General features: G+C 41.8%; 1 protein-coding gene across 2 annotated transcripts in view; it reads left to right on the plus strand.

Annotated features, from left to right (window-relative positions):
- Positions 1-16,570, plus strand: part of POC1A (POC1 centriolar protein A) — a 108,198-nt gene that overhangs the window by 51,251 nt on the left and 40,377 nt on the right. For both annotated transcript variants that reach the window (XM_038771245.1, XM_038771246.1), the window contains one exon: positions 14-46. In XM_038771245.1, coding sequence (XP_038627173.1) covers positions 14-46 — 33 coding nt within the window. The remainder of the gene's footprint in view (positions 1-13; positions 47-16,570) is intronic.

The following is a 16,570-nucleotide window of genomic DNA, read 5'->3' on the forward strand; positions in this document are numbered from 1 at the left end:
TATTCTTTTTCAGATCCAGCCTCGAGGTGGCAACCCAGTCCAACAGGTAAGTCAGCGTTACCTTCAAAATTCATTTATTCATTCATTCCATCATATTATTGAACGCCTAATGTGTAAAACTCACTGTACTAAGCTCCACTCTCCAACTTCCTGCCCCCCCCTTCCCCTCCCCTGCTTGTAGTGGCTTTTTTGTTTTCTCCCCCTCCAAACTCAGCCCCCTCCTATTTCCCCATCCTCCACCCCCACCATCTTAATATTTCTATTTATCTTCAGTCTCAACAACAGCTATTGCCTCTGGCTGAGAGCTGTTGCCTTCATTACTGTCCCCTATCCCTTCACATTCTCGATTGGCAGCCTCCTCTCCCTACCCCAAGCCCCCCTGTTGATAACCAGCTGGGATCGGACAGTGATTGGATGAGGCCTCAGTGGTGGAGCTAAGTACACAGGGGTAAAGCAGCAAATAATGTGGGAAGAATTGTCGAGCCTTATGTCTTTATTTTAGTGTTCACGATCTGGATATGTCTGTAATATAGCCCCCTTTTCTTCTGGACTCTTCCATTAATTTTTTCGTGTTACAAATTCTGATCAGCTGTCACTCTTGGCATATGAAAGAAAATGTAGATGTAGAATATATGAATGAAATCAGTGTGAAGCTTGGATTGAAATTAGATAAGTTAATTTTTAATATCCTTTCTGAATTCCAGTAATCTTAGGATAAAAGTATTTTAATAATCCAACCTATTATAGCCAGCCCACATGTAACCCTTTTTCTCTTGTCGTTTCATAAGAAAAGATACCACTGAACCTCTTTAGGAAACCGCTTAATGCAATTTTACTTTCTGTAGACTTGATCTGCCTCTAAAAATGGCATGAAATTCTGTGAAGTGTAGGAAATTGTGATTGCTGAAAATAAGAACATTAATTTTTTTGGAGGTGGTTTTATTATTATTTTAAGAAATGTAAGTAACTAAAATATAAAAGCAATGGTTTCTGTAATAAATGTGTCTGACAAGTCTTCCTTTTAAATAGGGCTCTGGGATATGCCTCTTTTTAAGGTGAAATCAAAGTTTTAATTTTTTTCTTTTTTCTGTCATGGATATTGCTGTAATGCATCATGATTATTACAAAAGGCTCTACTTGACTTCAAGTGCGTTAACACATTTTAAAAGCTAATTATTTATGCTGGCAAACAGTGACATTTCAATTATGTGGTCCTAGAAGTCTCTTCCCTATCTTGAAAAGAGTTAAGGTGTCGGTAGTACAACCTGCTATACCAAATGCATCTTTTCTCTCGGAGGTGATCTTAGAAATCTTATTGAAAGTTTTATTTAGTTTTCATTAAGGTGGAAACAATCCCGGTCTTCTTTCCTTCACTTCATGAATGGTGTTTATTGAGCGCTAACTGTGTGGAGAGCACTGTACTAAGCGCTTGGGAGAGTACAATATGACAGAGTTGGTTGACAACCATTTTAAAAAGAACTTTAGGTAGAATTCTTTGGGTCATCGTCATCATCATCATCATTATATTTCAGTGACTATGGTTTTTTTATGGTTCTTGGTAAGCACTTACTATGTGCCAAGCACTGTACTAAACATAGGGGTAGATACAAGATAATCAGGTTGGAAATAGTCCCTGTCCCTCATAGGGCTCATAGTCTTAAATTGACTTTGTTTTCTGAAATTCAGTTATCCTTTATTTTATACATAATGGCTTTCTGGTTTGTATAAATTTTGGTGTCAAATATACCTGGATACTATCTTTTTTTGTAGAAAATTTTCCTAGTTGCTAAAGTGATGGATGTATTGCAAATTAATTGCGCATAAGCAGAGCTCAACGAATGTTGGTTTAGTTCATCAATCAAAGAAAATTATTGGTTCTCAGATGTTCTCTGTCTCTTCTTTTTGCTTATTTGTTTGAACATGCTGGGCTCTGCTGTTGCTTTTGTAATTAATAATAATGACAAAAATAATAATAACTGTGGTATTTGATAAGCATTTATTATGTGCCAAGCACTATGCTAAGCACTGGGGTGGATACAAGCTAATCAGATAAGGTCCAGTACTCATTCCACATGAGGCACACAGTCTAAGTAGGTGAGAGAACACAATTATTACTTGCCCAAGGTCGCCTAGCAGATGAGTGGCGGAGCCGGCACTAGAACCCAGGTCCTCTGATTCCCAGGCCTGGGCCATCCTGCCATATGGTGTTGAGTATAGCTTGGAAGTGAAACTAGTGGAACTGCCCTTGACTCTGTCCAGGCAGATCCCTCAGCTATAGAATAAGTTGGACAGTACCACGGCTCTGTAGACCTTTCCTTTGGTCCGGAGCCTGATATAAACCACACTGTTGCCACTCCTTTTGACAGTCTCCCAAAGACTCTGCTGGCTTCCTTGAGCTAATGAATGTGAAAGCACTTAGGAAAAGTTAAAAATCGAGAAAGCATTCCACCAATTCAGGTATTTTATCATGATTATTATGGGAACTTGATTTTCTGACAATTTTAGCGTGGATTTAAATGCTCTTTGCCTGGAGCACCTATTTTGCAACAACATCGGTTTTGGATAGTTCAAAAGCATCCATTGAACATTTCCATGTGTGAATTTGCAGACTGCTTTGGTTGGGAATGTTTATTGAGGTGAATATTTTAAAATAAACTAGTTTGCCTTGACCAGAAAAAAAAAGTTCCCTTTACCAAAGTCACGAGCGGAAAACTCTCCCAGTGCCTCACCAAACTCACCCATAAATTTAAAGGTAAAATGGCTCCCGCCTTCCTCCCCCTTGAGCAAAAACGTTAGAAGCTGCTTCAGCTGCACCCAAGGTTGAAAAGATGTACTATATTAGTGAGTAATGCCCTCTAGCTCTGGGGAAAGCAGGAATGTAGGTTTGATGTCATGACTTTGAAGCTCCAGAGTGGAGAGAACAAAACAATGTAATTATTCCTACCTCATACAGTTGTGAAAAACAGTGGGAATTGGGCCAGGTTTCCTGGAAGCTTTTTATAATTCATTACTGTTGACCTCCCATAATTCTTGTGGCTTTATTTTTTTCCCCCTTTTGGAAATGTCATAATCTGCCTGTGAGATTTGTACAGTTCCTTGAAGGTTCACCTACCTGTCAGTAAGTGATCAGAGCTCATCAGATTGAAGGAAAAGGAAACGTGCACACATTTCCTAAGGAAAAGTGCACATAATGTCATCCAGAACTTCATCAATTAGTCTCTGTACAAAAAATGGAAGTTCCCTTCCTTCCACCCTCATCTCTTTTGCATTTGGTTCACCTTCTGGGAATTTTGATAACTTTTGAGTCTTTTTTTTTCCACAAGTACTCCATGTTTTCTGGTGAAGCTTCTGCTTCCTGTTATGGGGGAGTTGTGTGGAATAAGGAGGGATGGTGGGTGGGTGGAGTATCTTGGGAACCTCATTTTAGGATTTGGAGCCAGAATAAATAACAGATTTTGGTGCACTTTTGTAGTGGAGCTCCTCTTTGTCTCCCAGCTCATGCCCACCTCATCCAATCTCCCTCTTTAAAAGGACTATTTGGTTAGTGTGTGACTTAAAATCCTCTCCCACTTAAATGCTATCCATGCACACATGTTTCTTAAGTGTTTTAAGTAATCCAGTGTTTTCTTTTTATTGTGGCTCACCTCCCTTAGTGTGTGTGCTTTCAAAAGTGTTAAAAATGCCTCATGCAATGTACTGGAGATGAAATACATCGTAGCTGGCCAACCTCATTTTAATTTAGCTTCTGCCAGTCTGTTAAAATGGAAATGTGTATATTCAGGTTTTCTGTAGTTTCCATCTTTTCTAATGCATTTCAGCCCGAGGGAGTTTAATGTGGTTGCTGTCATTCGTTGGTTCAATAGAGAATGTATTTAGGATAAGTAAAGAGGAAAATTAAAGCTAGCCCGGGGGAGGCTAATTTTGGTCGCAAGTCATTGTAATATGAGTTGGCTTTATGCATCAAAGACATTTTGTGGCACTATTGTGCTCCTACGTTGATGCATCTTCAAAAGAGTCCACAAATGTTTGTGTGTGTGTGTGTGTGTGTGTGTGTGTGTGTGTGTGTTTGCGTGGGTCTTATTGTGGGTGTGCCTCTAGGGTGCAGCAGCCATTTGCGTATAATTGATTGCATAACTGTCTCCAATATCTCCAGTGATGCCAAGAGCCCATTGAGTTGGAAGAGTTTCTGGGAGGATTAGAAACACATTCTAACATTACTGTCCAGTTTCCCCATTGAATCCCCCAGTAGAGCAGAAGAAATCGAGTGTGCTGGAACTACAGCCCAGTTTTCCATTGGTGATGGAGGAGGGGAGGGCAGATAAGGCATCTTCTACACTTAGCCCAAACAATCGTGCCCACAAGGAACAGTCTCAGCATCTTGAGGAACTTCTGTGGCTGAGATCAAACGCTTTTGTGTGGGCTAGGAAAGCAGCCTTGATACTGCTTCTTCCCGCACATAACCTGCCTTTCAGTTGCTGTGAAGATCACATCCTCGGTGCCATACTGTGGCCTAAAGTAACATTGCGGGTAACAATCTTTAGCAGACTGAAAGAGTTCTGGTTTGATTCTATGGAACTGTGAGATTCCTCAGTAGTTGCTGCAGTTTGATCTTCCACCTTCCTTCTTGAAGGTGGTGATCGTCTGGTTGATCCTGTGACATTTAACTCCGTGTTCCATATGTTGAGGCCAAGCTTGGATAGACGTTTAAGGTCATGTCTCTTCCATGCTTGAAGACAGGCACTCAGTTGACTCTCTCCTCCCCCCACGTATCCTTGCTGTGCTGCTCTTACAATTAGCTTGCATATTTTGCTCCTCCAGTGTCAGCTTACTCACCATGCCTCGTTCTCACCTCTGTTCGTTGGCTTCTTGTGGCCTTCCCCTCTCCTGCCTGGAACTCCCTTCCCATTCACATCCAGCAAACCATTGCTCACCCCATCTTCAAAGCCTTTTAAAATCTTAACTCCTCCCAGTGGCCCTCCCTGATTCATCTCTCGTCTCCCCATGCTATTCCCCATCAAATATCACTCCAGCACTTCTGCAGGACCGAAGGACTTGGGTACACACCACCTCCAAAACCCATGTAGCACTTATTTACACATTTTTAAATGTGCCCATTTCCCCCTACCCGTAATTTATTTTTGTGCCTATCTCTCCCCTCCAGATAGAAAGCTCCTTGAAGGCAGGGATCGGGTCTCTTAGGGAAGTAGCATGGCCTAGTGGATAGGGCACGGACCTGGGAGTCAGGAGGACCTGGGTTCCAGTACCGGCTCTGTCACTTGTCTGGGGTGTGACCTTGGGCAAGTCACTTCACTTCTCTGTGCATTAGTTATCTCATCTGTAAAATGGGAATTAAGATTATGTGGGACAGGGACTTTGTCCAACCTGATTACCTTCTGTCTACCCTAGTGCTTAGTACAGTGCCTGGCACATAGTAAGCACTTAACAAATACTATTCCCTTTTAACCCTTGTGTACTCTTCTGTGTATTTTCATTCATTTTCATTCATTCATTCAATGGTATTTATTGAGAGCTTACTGTGTGCAGAGCACTGTACTGAGCGCTTGGGAGAGTACAGTACTGCAATAAAGACACATTCCATGCCCACAACAAGTTTACAGTCTGGAGGTGGGGGTGGGTGTCAGACATAAATAAATAAATTACAGATGTGTACATAAGTGCTGTGCTCTGCCCAAAGGGTTCTCTCCTATCATTCTGAATGGTGGAAGGAGTTTTCAGGAAATCACTGAAGCCCTGTTGTCTTTTTTTAAAAAATTACTTCTTTGTCTGCAGTGGTGGGGTGGAGAAATATGTCTGCTCCCCTGCGGACTTCTCAAAGAGGTGCGGAATTCCTCCATTTGGTTTCCTTTCATAGAACCTTGATCTTCTTTGTTCCCTCTTGCCGCCCCACTACTTGTCACGCATGCCTCTCAGCTGGCTCTGTGTTCCGTAGAAGGTGACCTCACCTTTGCTAAGCATCTCTTTAATCGGGGTCGTGACAGTCGGTAAAGTGCTGCTGATAAACTGCTTGTTCGGCTGCGGGTAGCTCGTAGATTTCAGAGCCATCCTCATTAAACCAGTCTTGGTGTTTTCTCCGGGCAGCACGCACTGTCCTAAAGGCTGCCTGGGAGAGAAGATCTCAGGGAGATGCCTAATTGTTTATCACACTGGTAGAGGCAGGTGGAGTTTCTTGCCCTAATAAGGCTGCCTTGCTCTTTTCGCAAAGTTTTGTGCACGTGTCTTTGTTTGTCAGGCGTGAGACTGGTGGCCACCTGCGTGATTTGGACGCCATTTTCCCGAAACCTTGTTTTTATCATTAGTGAAAGTTTGAAATGTGTCAGGCGACCATCAGTACGACATTCGGCCTCATGCCTAGCAGTGCAAATACAGACATCTTTCAGGAGGCAGTGGTGGGCGGTGATAAGAGTGGTAAAGATGACCTCTGCCTGTATCTGGGGACATCCATAATGTCGTTCTCTTGTTGGTTTAGTGAAAAATCATGTTGGGTATCATGAGCTGGTGTTGGATACCTTAACTGAGTTGCAGTCAATTAATGGTATTTGTCAGAAAGTTTGATTTTGCTCAGCATCAGTTGTTGATGCCCATCTGGCTAGCCCACTTGCAACAGTTGTGGTTTTCCTTTTCTGACAAGTGATATTCTCATCCTTACATAGAGTCCTGATGGGCCATGATACAATTTGTTATTTTCTCCGAGTTTCATTCTGGTTTTTTTCCATGATGAGTGCCTTCTACCTACCCCAGGGCTTGGTACAATGCTTAGCACATGGTAAACTCTTAATAGATTTCATCATTATTTTTTTCCTCACTTTGCTTCTTGGAACATTTTTCTAAAATGGAGTCCTGCCTCTGAAGTCACTGTGCTTCTCGATGGTTGCCCATTCCTCTCTCTGTCAAGTGGGAACGCCTACCCTTGGCTTCAAATCACTCGCTCGGCTGTCTCCCTCCTACCTATCTACTCTCTTCTCCCGCTACACCCCAGCTCACACCCTCATCATGGTAGTCTATTCACTGTGACTCATTTTCATCTCTTTACATTCTTCATTACTTAAGCGTTAATTCATGCATATATCTCCTTTTCCTTCTTCCTCCAATCTGTAATTAATTTTAATGTCTGTCTGTCTCGGCTGGATTGTAAACTTCTTGAGGGCAGGAGTCGCCTCTATTATTATTGTTATTATTGTTACTACTAATGATAACAGTAATGATAATTATGGTATATTTTAAGCACTTATTATGTGCCAGACACTGTACTAAGCATTGGGATAGATATGAGGTAACCAGATTGGATACGATCCCTGTCCCAAATAGGGCTCACAGCCTTAATCCCCATTTTACAGATGAGGTTCTCAGTCCAGCAATTTGACTATTGAACACAATTAAATGTTAAATCAACAGGACTTGGAAGCAGAGAACGGAGTGGGTCTGCTTTCCTTGCTAAAACAGGCTAACTGACTTTACCGGATGCATGAGGAATTGCCAGACAATTTGGGGGCACTTTCCTTCAAGACAGATTTTGGCATCAACAAAGCTTCCGGGATGACGTTTTTAGAAATTCCAGTGAAAGGAGCTGGACTTGATGCCCACCCCCAACCCCCATGATTGTGAATAGTTTGTGAACATTCGGCATTTATTGGAGAAGAGAGCAACTCACGACCAAGCATTACTGTAGGCTGAGTGGAGGGGGATGGTGGGAGCAGGCGGAAAAGGCAAGTTTTACCTTTATCTCAGTAATGCCACTTCAAGCTAATTAGAGAGTTCACCCACGCTGCTGCATGTGGTTAATGAATGTTTGAGGTACAGTCTGAGGAGAAAATAGCCATACCAGTTTTTTCTTTACGATGATTATTGCCTATCAGTTTTCAGAAGAGGAGAAAATGGATGTGTAAATGATCCAAACGGTAACAAATGAGGAAAAAAAGCTGTCACTTGGAATTTTTTGCACTTTGCTCCGAGGCGAACAGAAGACCGTGTTTCAAAAAAGTGGCTGTTGTCCATTTTGGTGCCTTCGCCCCAATCAATAGGACAAGCAAAAGAAATTTGGTAAATTAGTGCATTCACACCGTGTTGCGTATTGGAGGTACTTTGTCAGCATGTCTCTTCCCTCATGCCTCCAAGACCATCTGTGTCAGGGTAGAAGCTGCTCCAAAGTATACTTTCCTTGGATTTCTATTATGCCCTGCCATCTGCCCTTTGTTTTTCATGGGGGTTTCTTCCTTAATTACTGTTGCCACCTCAGCTTCACTGGCTTACATTTTCACTTCCCTTCACCCATGCCCACAGGGGGCTACGTTGTCATTGTCACTGTTTTTCCATGCCGTAGGTTGTCCCGGGTGTAATTTTGTAATAAAAGAAGTGCTGGGGCTCAAGCTATTTTGTCATTTTGCATTATCAATCTGTAATGGTTTGGAATGTGCTGCCTGGCGATGAATGGCCCAGTTCCAGTGATGCTGTGACCGAGTCTTGAGGAAAGCTCTGACAATCAATCAGCGGTATTTTTTGAGCGGTTACTTCGTGAGGAGCACTGTATTAAGCGCTTGGTAGAGGGCAGTACAACAGAATCAGTGATCCTATTTATTCAGCGAATACTGTGGGCACAGCACTGTAGTTAGCGCTTGGGAGAGGACGATGTATCAGAGTTGGTAGACCCAAGGAGCTTACAGCCTAGAGGGGGAGACAGATATTAAAGTAAATTACAGATAGGGACAGAAGTGCTGAGAGGCTGAGGGTGGGGTGAATAAAGGGTGCAAATTAGATTGAGGAGATCCATCCAATGGGCTCATTTTTTATTGCCTGTGAAACTGGGGCACACTTTTTCTTCAAGGAGAATGGGCTGAACCCCTAAGCATCATTAGAACTCTAATCAGAATCCTTCAGCCCTGCCATTGGTGCTAAAGATGATGATGATGGTATTTGTGAAGCGCTTACTTTGTGTCAGGCACTGTACTAAGTGCTGGGGTGGATACAAGCAAATTGGGTTGGTCAAAGTCCCTGTCCCACATGGGGCTCACAGTCTTGCTCCCCATTTTACAGACGAGGTAACTGAGGCATAGAGAAGCGATGTGACATACCCAAGGTCACATAGCAGGCAAGTGGCAGAGCTGGGATTAGAACCCATGACGTCTTGACTCCCAAGGCCCTGCTCCACGCCGTGCTGCTTCTAGTGGTCAAGGCTTATTGCATTTACAAATGAAGGCAGAGCCAAAATCATGCCTTCTGAAATGCTCAGATATGCCTAACCCAGAGGTCTTATGGAGGGTCAGGCTAGGTTTCAGGTGCGAACAGATCTTCCAATAAGCCTTCCAATCGCTCTCTTTTTAAGTCTTGTCTCTTATATTGTTATAATGTGTCTGTTGTTCTATTTTACTCTCCCAAGCGCTTAGTGCAGTGCATGGCATACAGTAAGCACTCAATAAATACGATTGACTGACAAGTTACTCTACCTTATATTGGAAAATTTCTGTCAATTCTCGATGTCAAAGTTTAGAAGGGTTCCCCAGAGGAAATAAGAGTGTCAAAAAGAAAAGGGGGTTGAACATTTTAGCATGAAGTTTGGGATCCTGCCATGGAGAACGTCCACAAAATCAGGAGGTGTTATGAAAGAAAAATTATAGCACCATATTCAGTAGGATAATTTTACAGACATTCATTCAAATGGTGAAACAGATACCGGCGTGCTTGCTTGAGTCTGTATGCAAATCTGGGCTTTCACCAGTTGTATCTTCTTTCATGAGCGTCCTTGTGCATCATAAATTTGTTCCCCTTGACTCCGGCAAGGAAGTAGTGCAATTTTTAGGACAGGGATTTAAAGTAAATGCTATGGAAACAATGGCACGGTTGCACAGAAACAAAGATTTTCATGAAATTCTGGCATGTAACCCAAGAAAAATATGGAATTTAGGCTGGAAGGGACTTTGGGGAGCCAAAGAAATGCTTTCCTGTACAACTTTTGCTGCAACACTATCATTTTGTTAACATTAGCCATTTGTTATGAAGTTTGGTTGCATTGTGCAGTACATGATTTGCCAGAATTTAGCAGTTTCACTCTTAGGAAAAACAAAAGAATTTTATAAAAAGAACTTATAGGGAAACATGCTAAAAAGAAAAGGCAAAGAAGGTGGGTAGGAATGAAGGGCTGTTCTGGCCTTTCCAAATCTGAAAAATGGAAATTCAGAGATATCAGCTTTCTACCAGATATAAACCTTATGTGGAAAGGAAATTGGGTGATAGCATTTCAGTTTTATTATTTGGAATTGATTGTAAATTTTGTCTTTTGAAGCCATCTTTCCTCTCTTCAATGACGTTATGGCCGACAGTGCCCAGGTATCCAAAAGCTGAATGTAGTACTTGTAGAGTGCCCAAACCACTTTTAGTTCTTCTTGCCACCCAGGTTTCACTTGGTCGGTTAAACAGATTACACTTTTAATTACTGATATCATGAAAACTTATGAACAGATCAGCTTAGTGGCCGTTGTCAGTGAAAAGGCAATAGATTCTTTGAGGGAAGCGTAACAGCCTCTCCATTGAAATTGTCTACTGCAAATTCTCAGTTAAAGCAGCTTGTCTTTTGTCTTGGTTATTTTTTTTCCTATTTAAAATGGAAAATCCATTTCATGTATAGGCTTTACCCCATTATATCATCAGCCTCTTTGAGTGATTTTTTATGTCTCATTTGGTTACTCGGGTAAATCTATTAAAATAGTTTGTGTTTCCATGGAAATTATCTTGAAATTGATTTCTTACAAGGAGTGGTCATTGCTTCAGGGTTAACAGGGAATATTTTCCATGATAATCACAATGTATTTTCCATGGCAATGCAGAAAGCTAGTTGGAATGTTTCATGGTTTAAGGAAACCAAAGCCGTTAACCATACACTTTCGGAAAACTGTGGAAGTGCAGTTGTTTAAGCCCATGTTGATGGGGCTTTTGGCTTCTTGGGGTTCAGTCAAGGTACTTCTGTCACCCCACAAGTAGTTCTGATCCATTTTGGATTTTGGAGTAGATAAGGCATGCATTAGTAACAGTAGGATTCCAAAGTAGGTATGTTGTAGGTCTTAGGCTGTGGAACTGTATCTTGTTAGCGTATGTGGATCTTGTGGAAATGTGATAACAGATTGTCTGTTCAGAAGTGGCATTTTTACACAAACAGAAAAGAACGCTATCACTCATGTTGAGCTGCAAAGCCATCTTGGGGACTGAGAAGTAAGAGTAGTCTGTCAGTTTGAAAGTTTACCTTGACGATAAGGAGGCCATCCACTGGATGTCACTGTTACTCTTTGCAGTCCAAGCTAAAGTAGCATTCACCTGCAGTGAAAGAGCGAGAGAGACCTGCTGTGACTACTGCTTGCCACGACCATATGCTCTTTCATAATCAGTCAGTCCATCAATCAGTCGTATTTATTGAGCATTTACTGTGTGCAAAGCACTGTAATAAGCCCTTTGGGAGAATATACAATATAACAGTCTTGGTAGACACACCAGAATATCAAATGTTTGAATGCGAGGACCGAGAATCCCATCCCTGAATATAAGCAGTCTGATTTTTAATTGTGGACTTGTCTTCCTCTACCAAGGTTTTTGTCTGGTGCTATCAGTCAACCATTGATATCCATTGAGTGCTTACTGGGTGCAGAGCGCTGTACTAAGCTCTTGGGAGAGTACAGTACAACATAGTTGGTATGCTCATTCCCTGCCCACTGGGAGCTTACAGTCTAGAGTCCAGTGCTAATAACAGACATTTAAAAACCGACATCTGGTGACAAGGACATCTGTTGAAAGCCCCAAAAAGCAAGTCTCCTAGCCCGTTCTGAGAAGAAGTTTGTCAAGAAGGACTTCTGATTTTCTGTGCTCTGGGCTCATTAATTTGCCTGGTGGGAGGTTGACTCTAAATGGAAACAATCATTTTGAAGCAATTCTTACTGGTTCCTTATTTGTGAGAAGTATGAATCACTAGGACTTGTGCAGAAGCCAAGAGGTTGACTGGGGTTCCGAATGCTCTTTATTGAACTTAATGCATGTGGAGTTTGAAATAGCCATCCTATGTTCCTTAGGGTTTTTAAAAATTCAACTCCAGTAGTTACAATGTTCTGTATTCAAGTGGATGCTAAAAATAAATTACTTATGTTCTTCTTTTTCACTAACGTTCCATCATATTCCAAAATGTTTATTCTGCCTAGAGTTTTAATAATCAGCCGCCTCTCATCCCCATTTCTAGGTCTGTTAAGCAGATGTTGCAGTAAGCAGTTTAATACTTAGCAAACAACACTAAATAAATAAATTGTGCTTTTTACCCAAACAGCCCTTCCACTAATGCTAAGCCGCAAAAACATTCATTTTCTCCAGCTTCGTACCTTCAAAATGATTTTTTTTTGTTAACTCAATTTGGATTTTTGTCGTAGTGATTCACTTAGTCAACAGTACTAAATGCCCATGTGCAGAACACTCTACTAGGCACTGTGGGGAGATAGGAATCATAGGATTTTAAAGAATGTACACTATAGCAGGAGACAGCACTAACATTCATTAGCCATAAAATGCAAGTGACGAGGGCATGGTGCATAGAAGAAACTGAATTGTGCAAATTGAAGAAACATATGCACATAATTTCCAGAGGTATGCATAAGTCTAAGTATACATAAGTGCTATGGGATAGGTGGAATGAGTGAATGACGGATTAAGAGGTTACTCTAGGAAGGCTTCTAGGAGGAGGTGGGGTTTTAGTACTAAGTTTCAATAGAGAACAGATGTTCTGATGTATTTTGCTTCGACTACCTTTTCTCCTGCTTATTGTTCTTTGATTGTTGATTGGGTTGCAGTAGTGACCATGACTGTTGGGTTAGATATTCTAGTTTAAGAATAGCTTTGGTGTTTGAAGTTCTCCAGATTTTTATCTCCTTCCTAAACACGTGGGACCATCTGCCCATCTCAGAAGCAGGATCTAAAAGAGGAAATGATAATATCCATCATTTATTGCAATTACAGAATAATTAGGACTTCCCTACATAACTGAAAATAATTGAAAAATCTTTAACATTGATGTCATTTTCAAAAATATTTTTTTCAATACTCTTTGTCTTCCTCCTCTACTCTGCAAAGCACAATAAGCCAGTTTCGTTAGCCAGCGCAGTAGTCAACCTTACCGTTTATTATTATATATTTATTGCTATCCCGCAGAACTCATAGAAGATTGTGGGTAATTATCAGTTTTCCATAGAGCTGAGAAATGAACCCTCGACTTCTTTCTCCACTCATCTTCCCCCCATCTTCCCCATCCCCCCCATTCCCCCTAAAAAGACCAATCACTGGCATCTGGTCACCCTGTGTACCAGTTTAAAACCGGATTTCAAGACCTCTGTAACACCATCCTTGCCAATAGCTCCTCCCCATCCATTATATTCCCATTACCCTCCACTGTAATAACAAACTTCCTCCATAGCACCTTTATCTCCTCCCCCTTTATTCACTTGATTGTTTCTTGAACATATCATGTAACTTTAGTTAAAAATCAATGGCCTGCTGCAACTCAGTTAAGGTACCTAACACCAGTCATGATACGCAACATGATTTTTCACTTACCCAACAAAAGAGTGGCGTAATGGATGTCCCCAGATAGAGGCAGAAGTCACTTTTACCTCTCTTATCACCATCCACCACTGCCTCCCGGAAGATATCCGTATTCGCGCTGCTAGGCATGGGGCCGAGTGTTGTACTGATGGTCGCCTGACACATTTCAAACTTTCACTGGTGATAAAAACAAGGTTTCAGGAAAATGGCATCCAAACCACGCAGGTGGCCACTGGTCCCACGCCTGACAAAGACACGTGCACGAAACATCGTGACAACAACAAGGCAGCCCTATTAGGGCAAGAAACACCACCTGCCTCTACCAGTGTGATCAACAATTAGGCATCTCCCTGAGATCCTCCCTCCCAGGCAGCCTTTAGGACAGCACATGCTACCTGGAGAAGACACCGGGATCGGTTTAATGAGGATGATGCTGAAATCTACGAGCTACTGAACAAGTGGTTTATCAGCAACACTTTACCGACTGTCACGAACTCGACTAAAGAGATGCTTAGCGAAGCTGAGGTCACGGTCTACGGAACGCAGAGCCGGCTGAGTAGCATGCATGACAAGTAGTGGGGTGGCAAGGACAAAGAAAAAGATCAGGGTTCTACTAATGGAAACCAAACAGAGGACTTGCACACCTCCTTGAGGAGTGTGTATGCACCCACCCCTGCCAACACCACCACAGGTGAGCAGGCAGATTTCTTCACCCCATCACTGCAGACGAAGAAAGAATCTTAAAAAAAATAGCGGCAGTGCTTCAGTGATCTCCAGAAAACTCCTTCCATTGTTGAAGATGATGTTCTTCAAAGAATTGTATGCCTGCCAACATGAGAAGACCTGACTTTCTTTCACTCCAGCTGCTAATAAAGTCACTATTTGGCAGCATCTGGGGTATTTGAGCAGTCCTATTAGGAATGCATTGCTCGCTCAGACTGGAAAAGGGGACTAGAAATGGCATACTCAAATACTGTCTCCCTCACCCTACGTAATCTGTGCTCATTGGTCGACCGTAACTTCTGAGGTGCAGTAAGCGCTCAATAGATACCATCGATTTAATTGATCTATCGATTGATTTATTTTGATGGCCATGTCCCTCTCTAGACTGTAAGCTCCTTACGGGCAGGGAATGTGCCTCACAAGTAGGTTGTATTGTACTCTCCTAAGCCCTTAGTATAGTGCTCTGCATACAGTAAGCACTCAGTAAATTCCAGTAATTGGTGGACTGATTCTGAGCTGTACGCATGTGGTGCCAAAACTGGTAATAAACTAAATATTAGGACGATAACCTTCACAAATGTGGAACACCAGGATTGCTATACGATGATGATGGCATTCCTCACCCTGAAAAAAGAACAGCACTTAATAGCCCATGAACTGGCCAGATGCAGAGTTGATGTCATACCACTAAGCTGATCTAGACCACCAGATAAAGAACAGCTCACAGAGACAGGCATTGGATACATCTTCTTGCGAAGAGATCTTCTTCAGAATGGCAGCTACCCAGGTTCGATGTCACAACCAGACAATCACTAAGATTATTTGCCATCTAGCGAGTCCTCCCTATCCCAACCTCTTCTTCTTCCTTTCCAAGTGGGTTACTAGATAGGGGGGCATCTACCAACTGCAGAGTATCAGCTGGGTGGCGACTTTGCTCCCTTGATTCATCCCCCCTTTCCAGCCCCACAGCACTTCTGTCCACATCTGTAGTTTACTTATATTAATGTCTGTCTCCCTCTCTAGACCATAAGCTTCTTGTGGGCAGGGAATGTGTCTGTTTATTGTTATATTGTACTCGCCCAAGTGCTTAATAGAGTGCTGGGCACATGGTAAGTGCTCAATAAAAGTGAATGAAGTCTGGGACCCTCTTCCTAGGGCTTGGATGGGAGGGCCCTGTGTCTCTCCTGACACCTGCACGTTCTTCCTCACTGAGGCAGACTCAGGAAGGAACTGCCACTGTTAGAATCTGATCTATAAATAGATGGCATTATATTCTGAGATGGAGAGGGAAGAATAATATATATGAAGAGAATTATCCCTACAGAGAGTCTACAGTATTTTGGATAAAATTTGTCAACAGAATTTGTGTAAATTGTTTCCAAATAAAACTGCACACTTTCCCTGAATAACTGACACTGGACCTTAAAATATCGATTTCTTTTTATAAACTCTTAGAATGGGGTTATTGGTTCTCTGCCTCATTAGATGCTAAGCAAAATAGTCATAATATTCAAATCTGTTCCCCCCCTGCACAGCGTTGTTCTGTCACATCACTTGAAGTGAGTCACTTGCACATTATACCACTAACACTGTCTTTACATTTTTAAATGATAACAAATTACCAGCACATCTGTTATTTTTATGCACTTGAATCTCTACCAGCACTGATTATAGGTTCCCTGGCGATTTTAATTGGTTACTTGATAAACATGGGATCAGCATACTTAAGCAGTATCGAACATTTTCAATCAGTCAATCAGTTTTCTAATGAAAGTGTTGTGATTTGGGCTATTTGGCTATTTTAGCAGTTTCACCATGGGGATTTGGTATCTGTCAGGGAAGTTGGGCCATAAAGGGGTCTGTTTGGTTTTCAACTCCTCTAAACTATGAATCAAATAAAAATTTTCTCAATACAGAGCACCCTTGTGCCTTTTCTAATTAGATTTTTGTTCATTGGTAGAACCCCGTGGGTTTCTAATTTCCTTCTCTGATTTGTTGTTGTTGCTGCTGTTGTTCTCTCAATTGGTAGGTTGGACTATTGAAGGGATTTTAGTTTCTCCTGAATTATTGTAATGCAAAACACTAGGCAAAGTTGTAAAATTATTTGTATGTATTTGTCCCCAAATACATTGTCTTAACAGAATGTTATTCCTATCCTCATCTCTTATGAACACACGTATATCACATTGGGATGTTTGGATATTCATTTACTTAGCGATTTCCTCCCATTCGATTTATATTATTTCTTGCATTGCGGTTCCTCCTCCTG

This window comes from Tachyglossus aculeatus, chromosome X2 (assembly GCF_015852505.1).
Source record: "Tachyglossus aculeatus isolate mTacAcu1 chromosome X2, mTacAcu1.pri, whole genome shotgun sequence".
Classification (NCBI taxonomy): domain Eukaryota; kingdom Metazoa; phylum Chordata; class Mammalia; order Monotremata; family Tachyglossidae; genus Tachyglossus; species Tachyglossus aculeatus.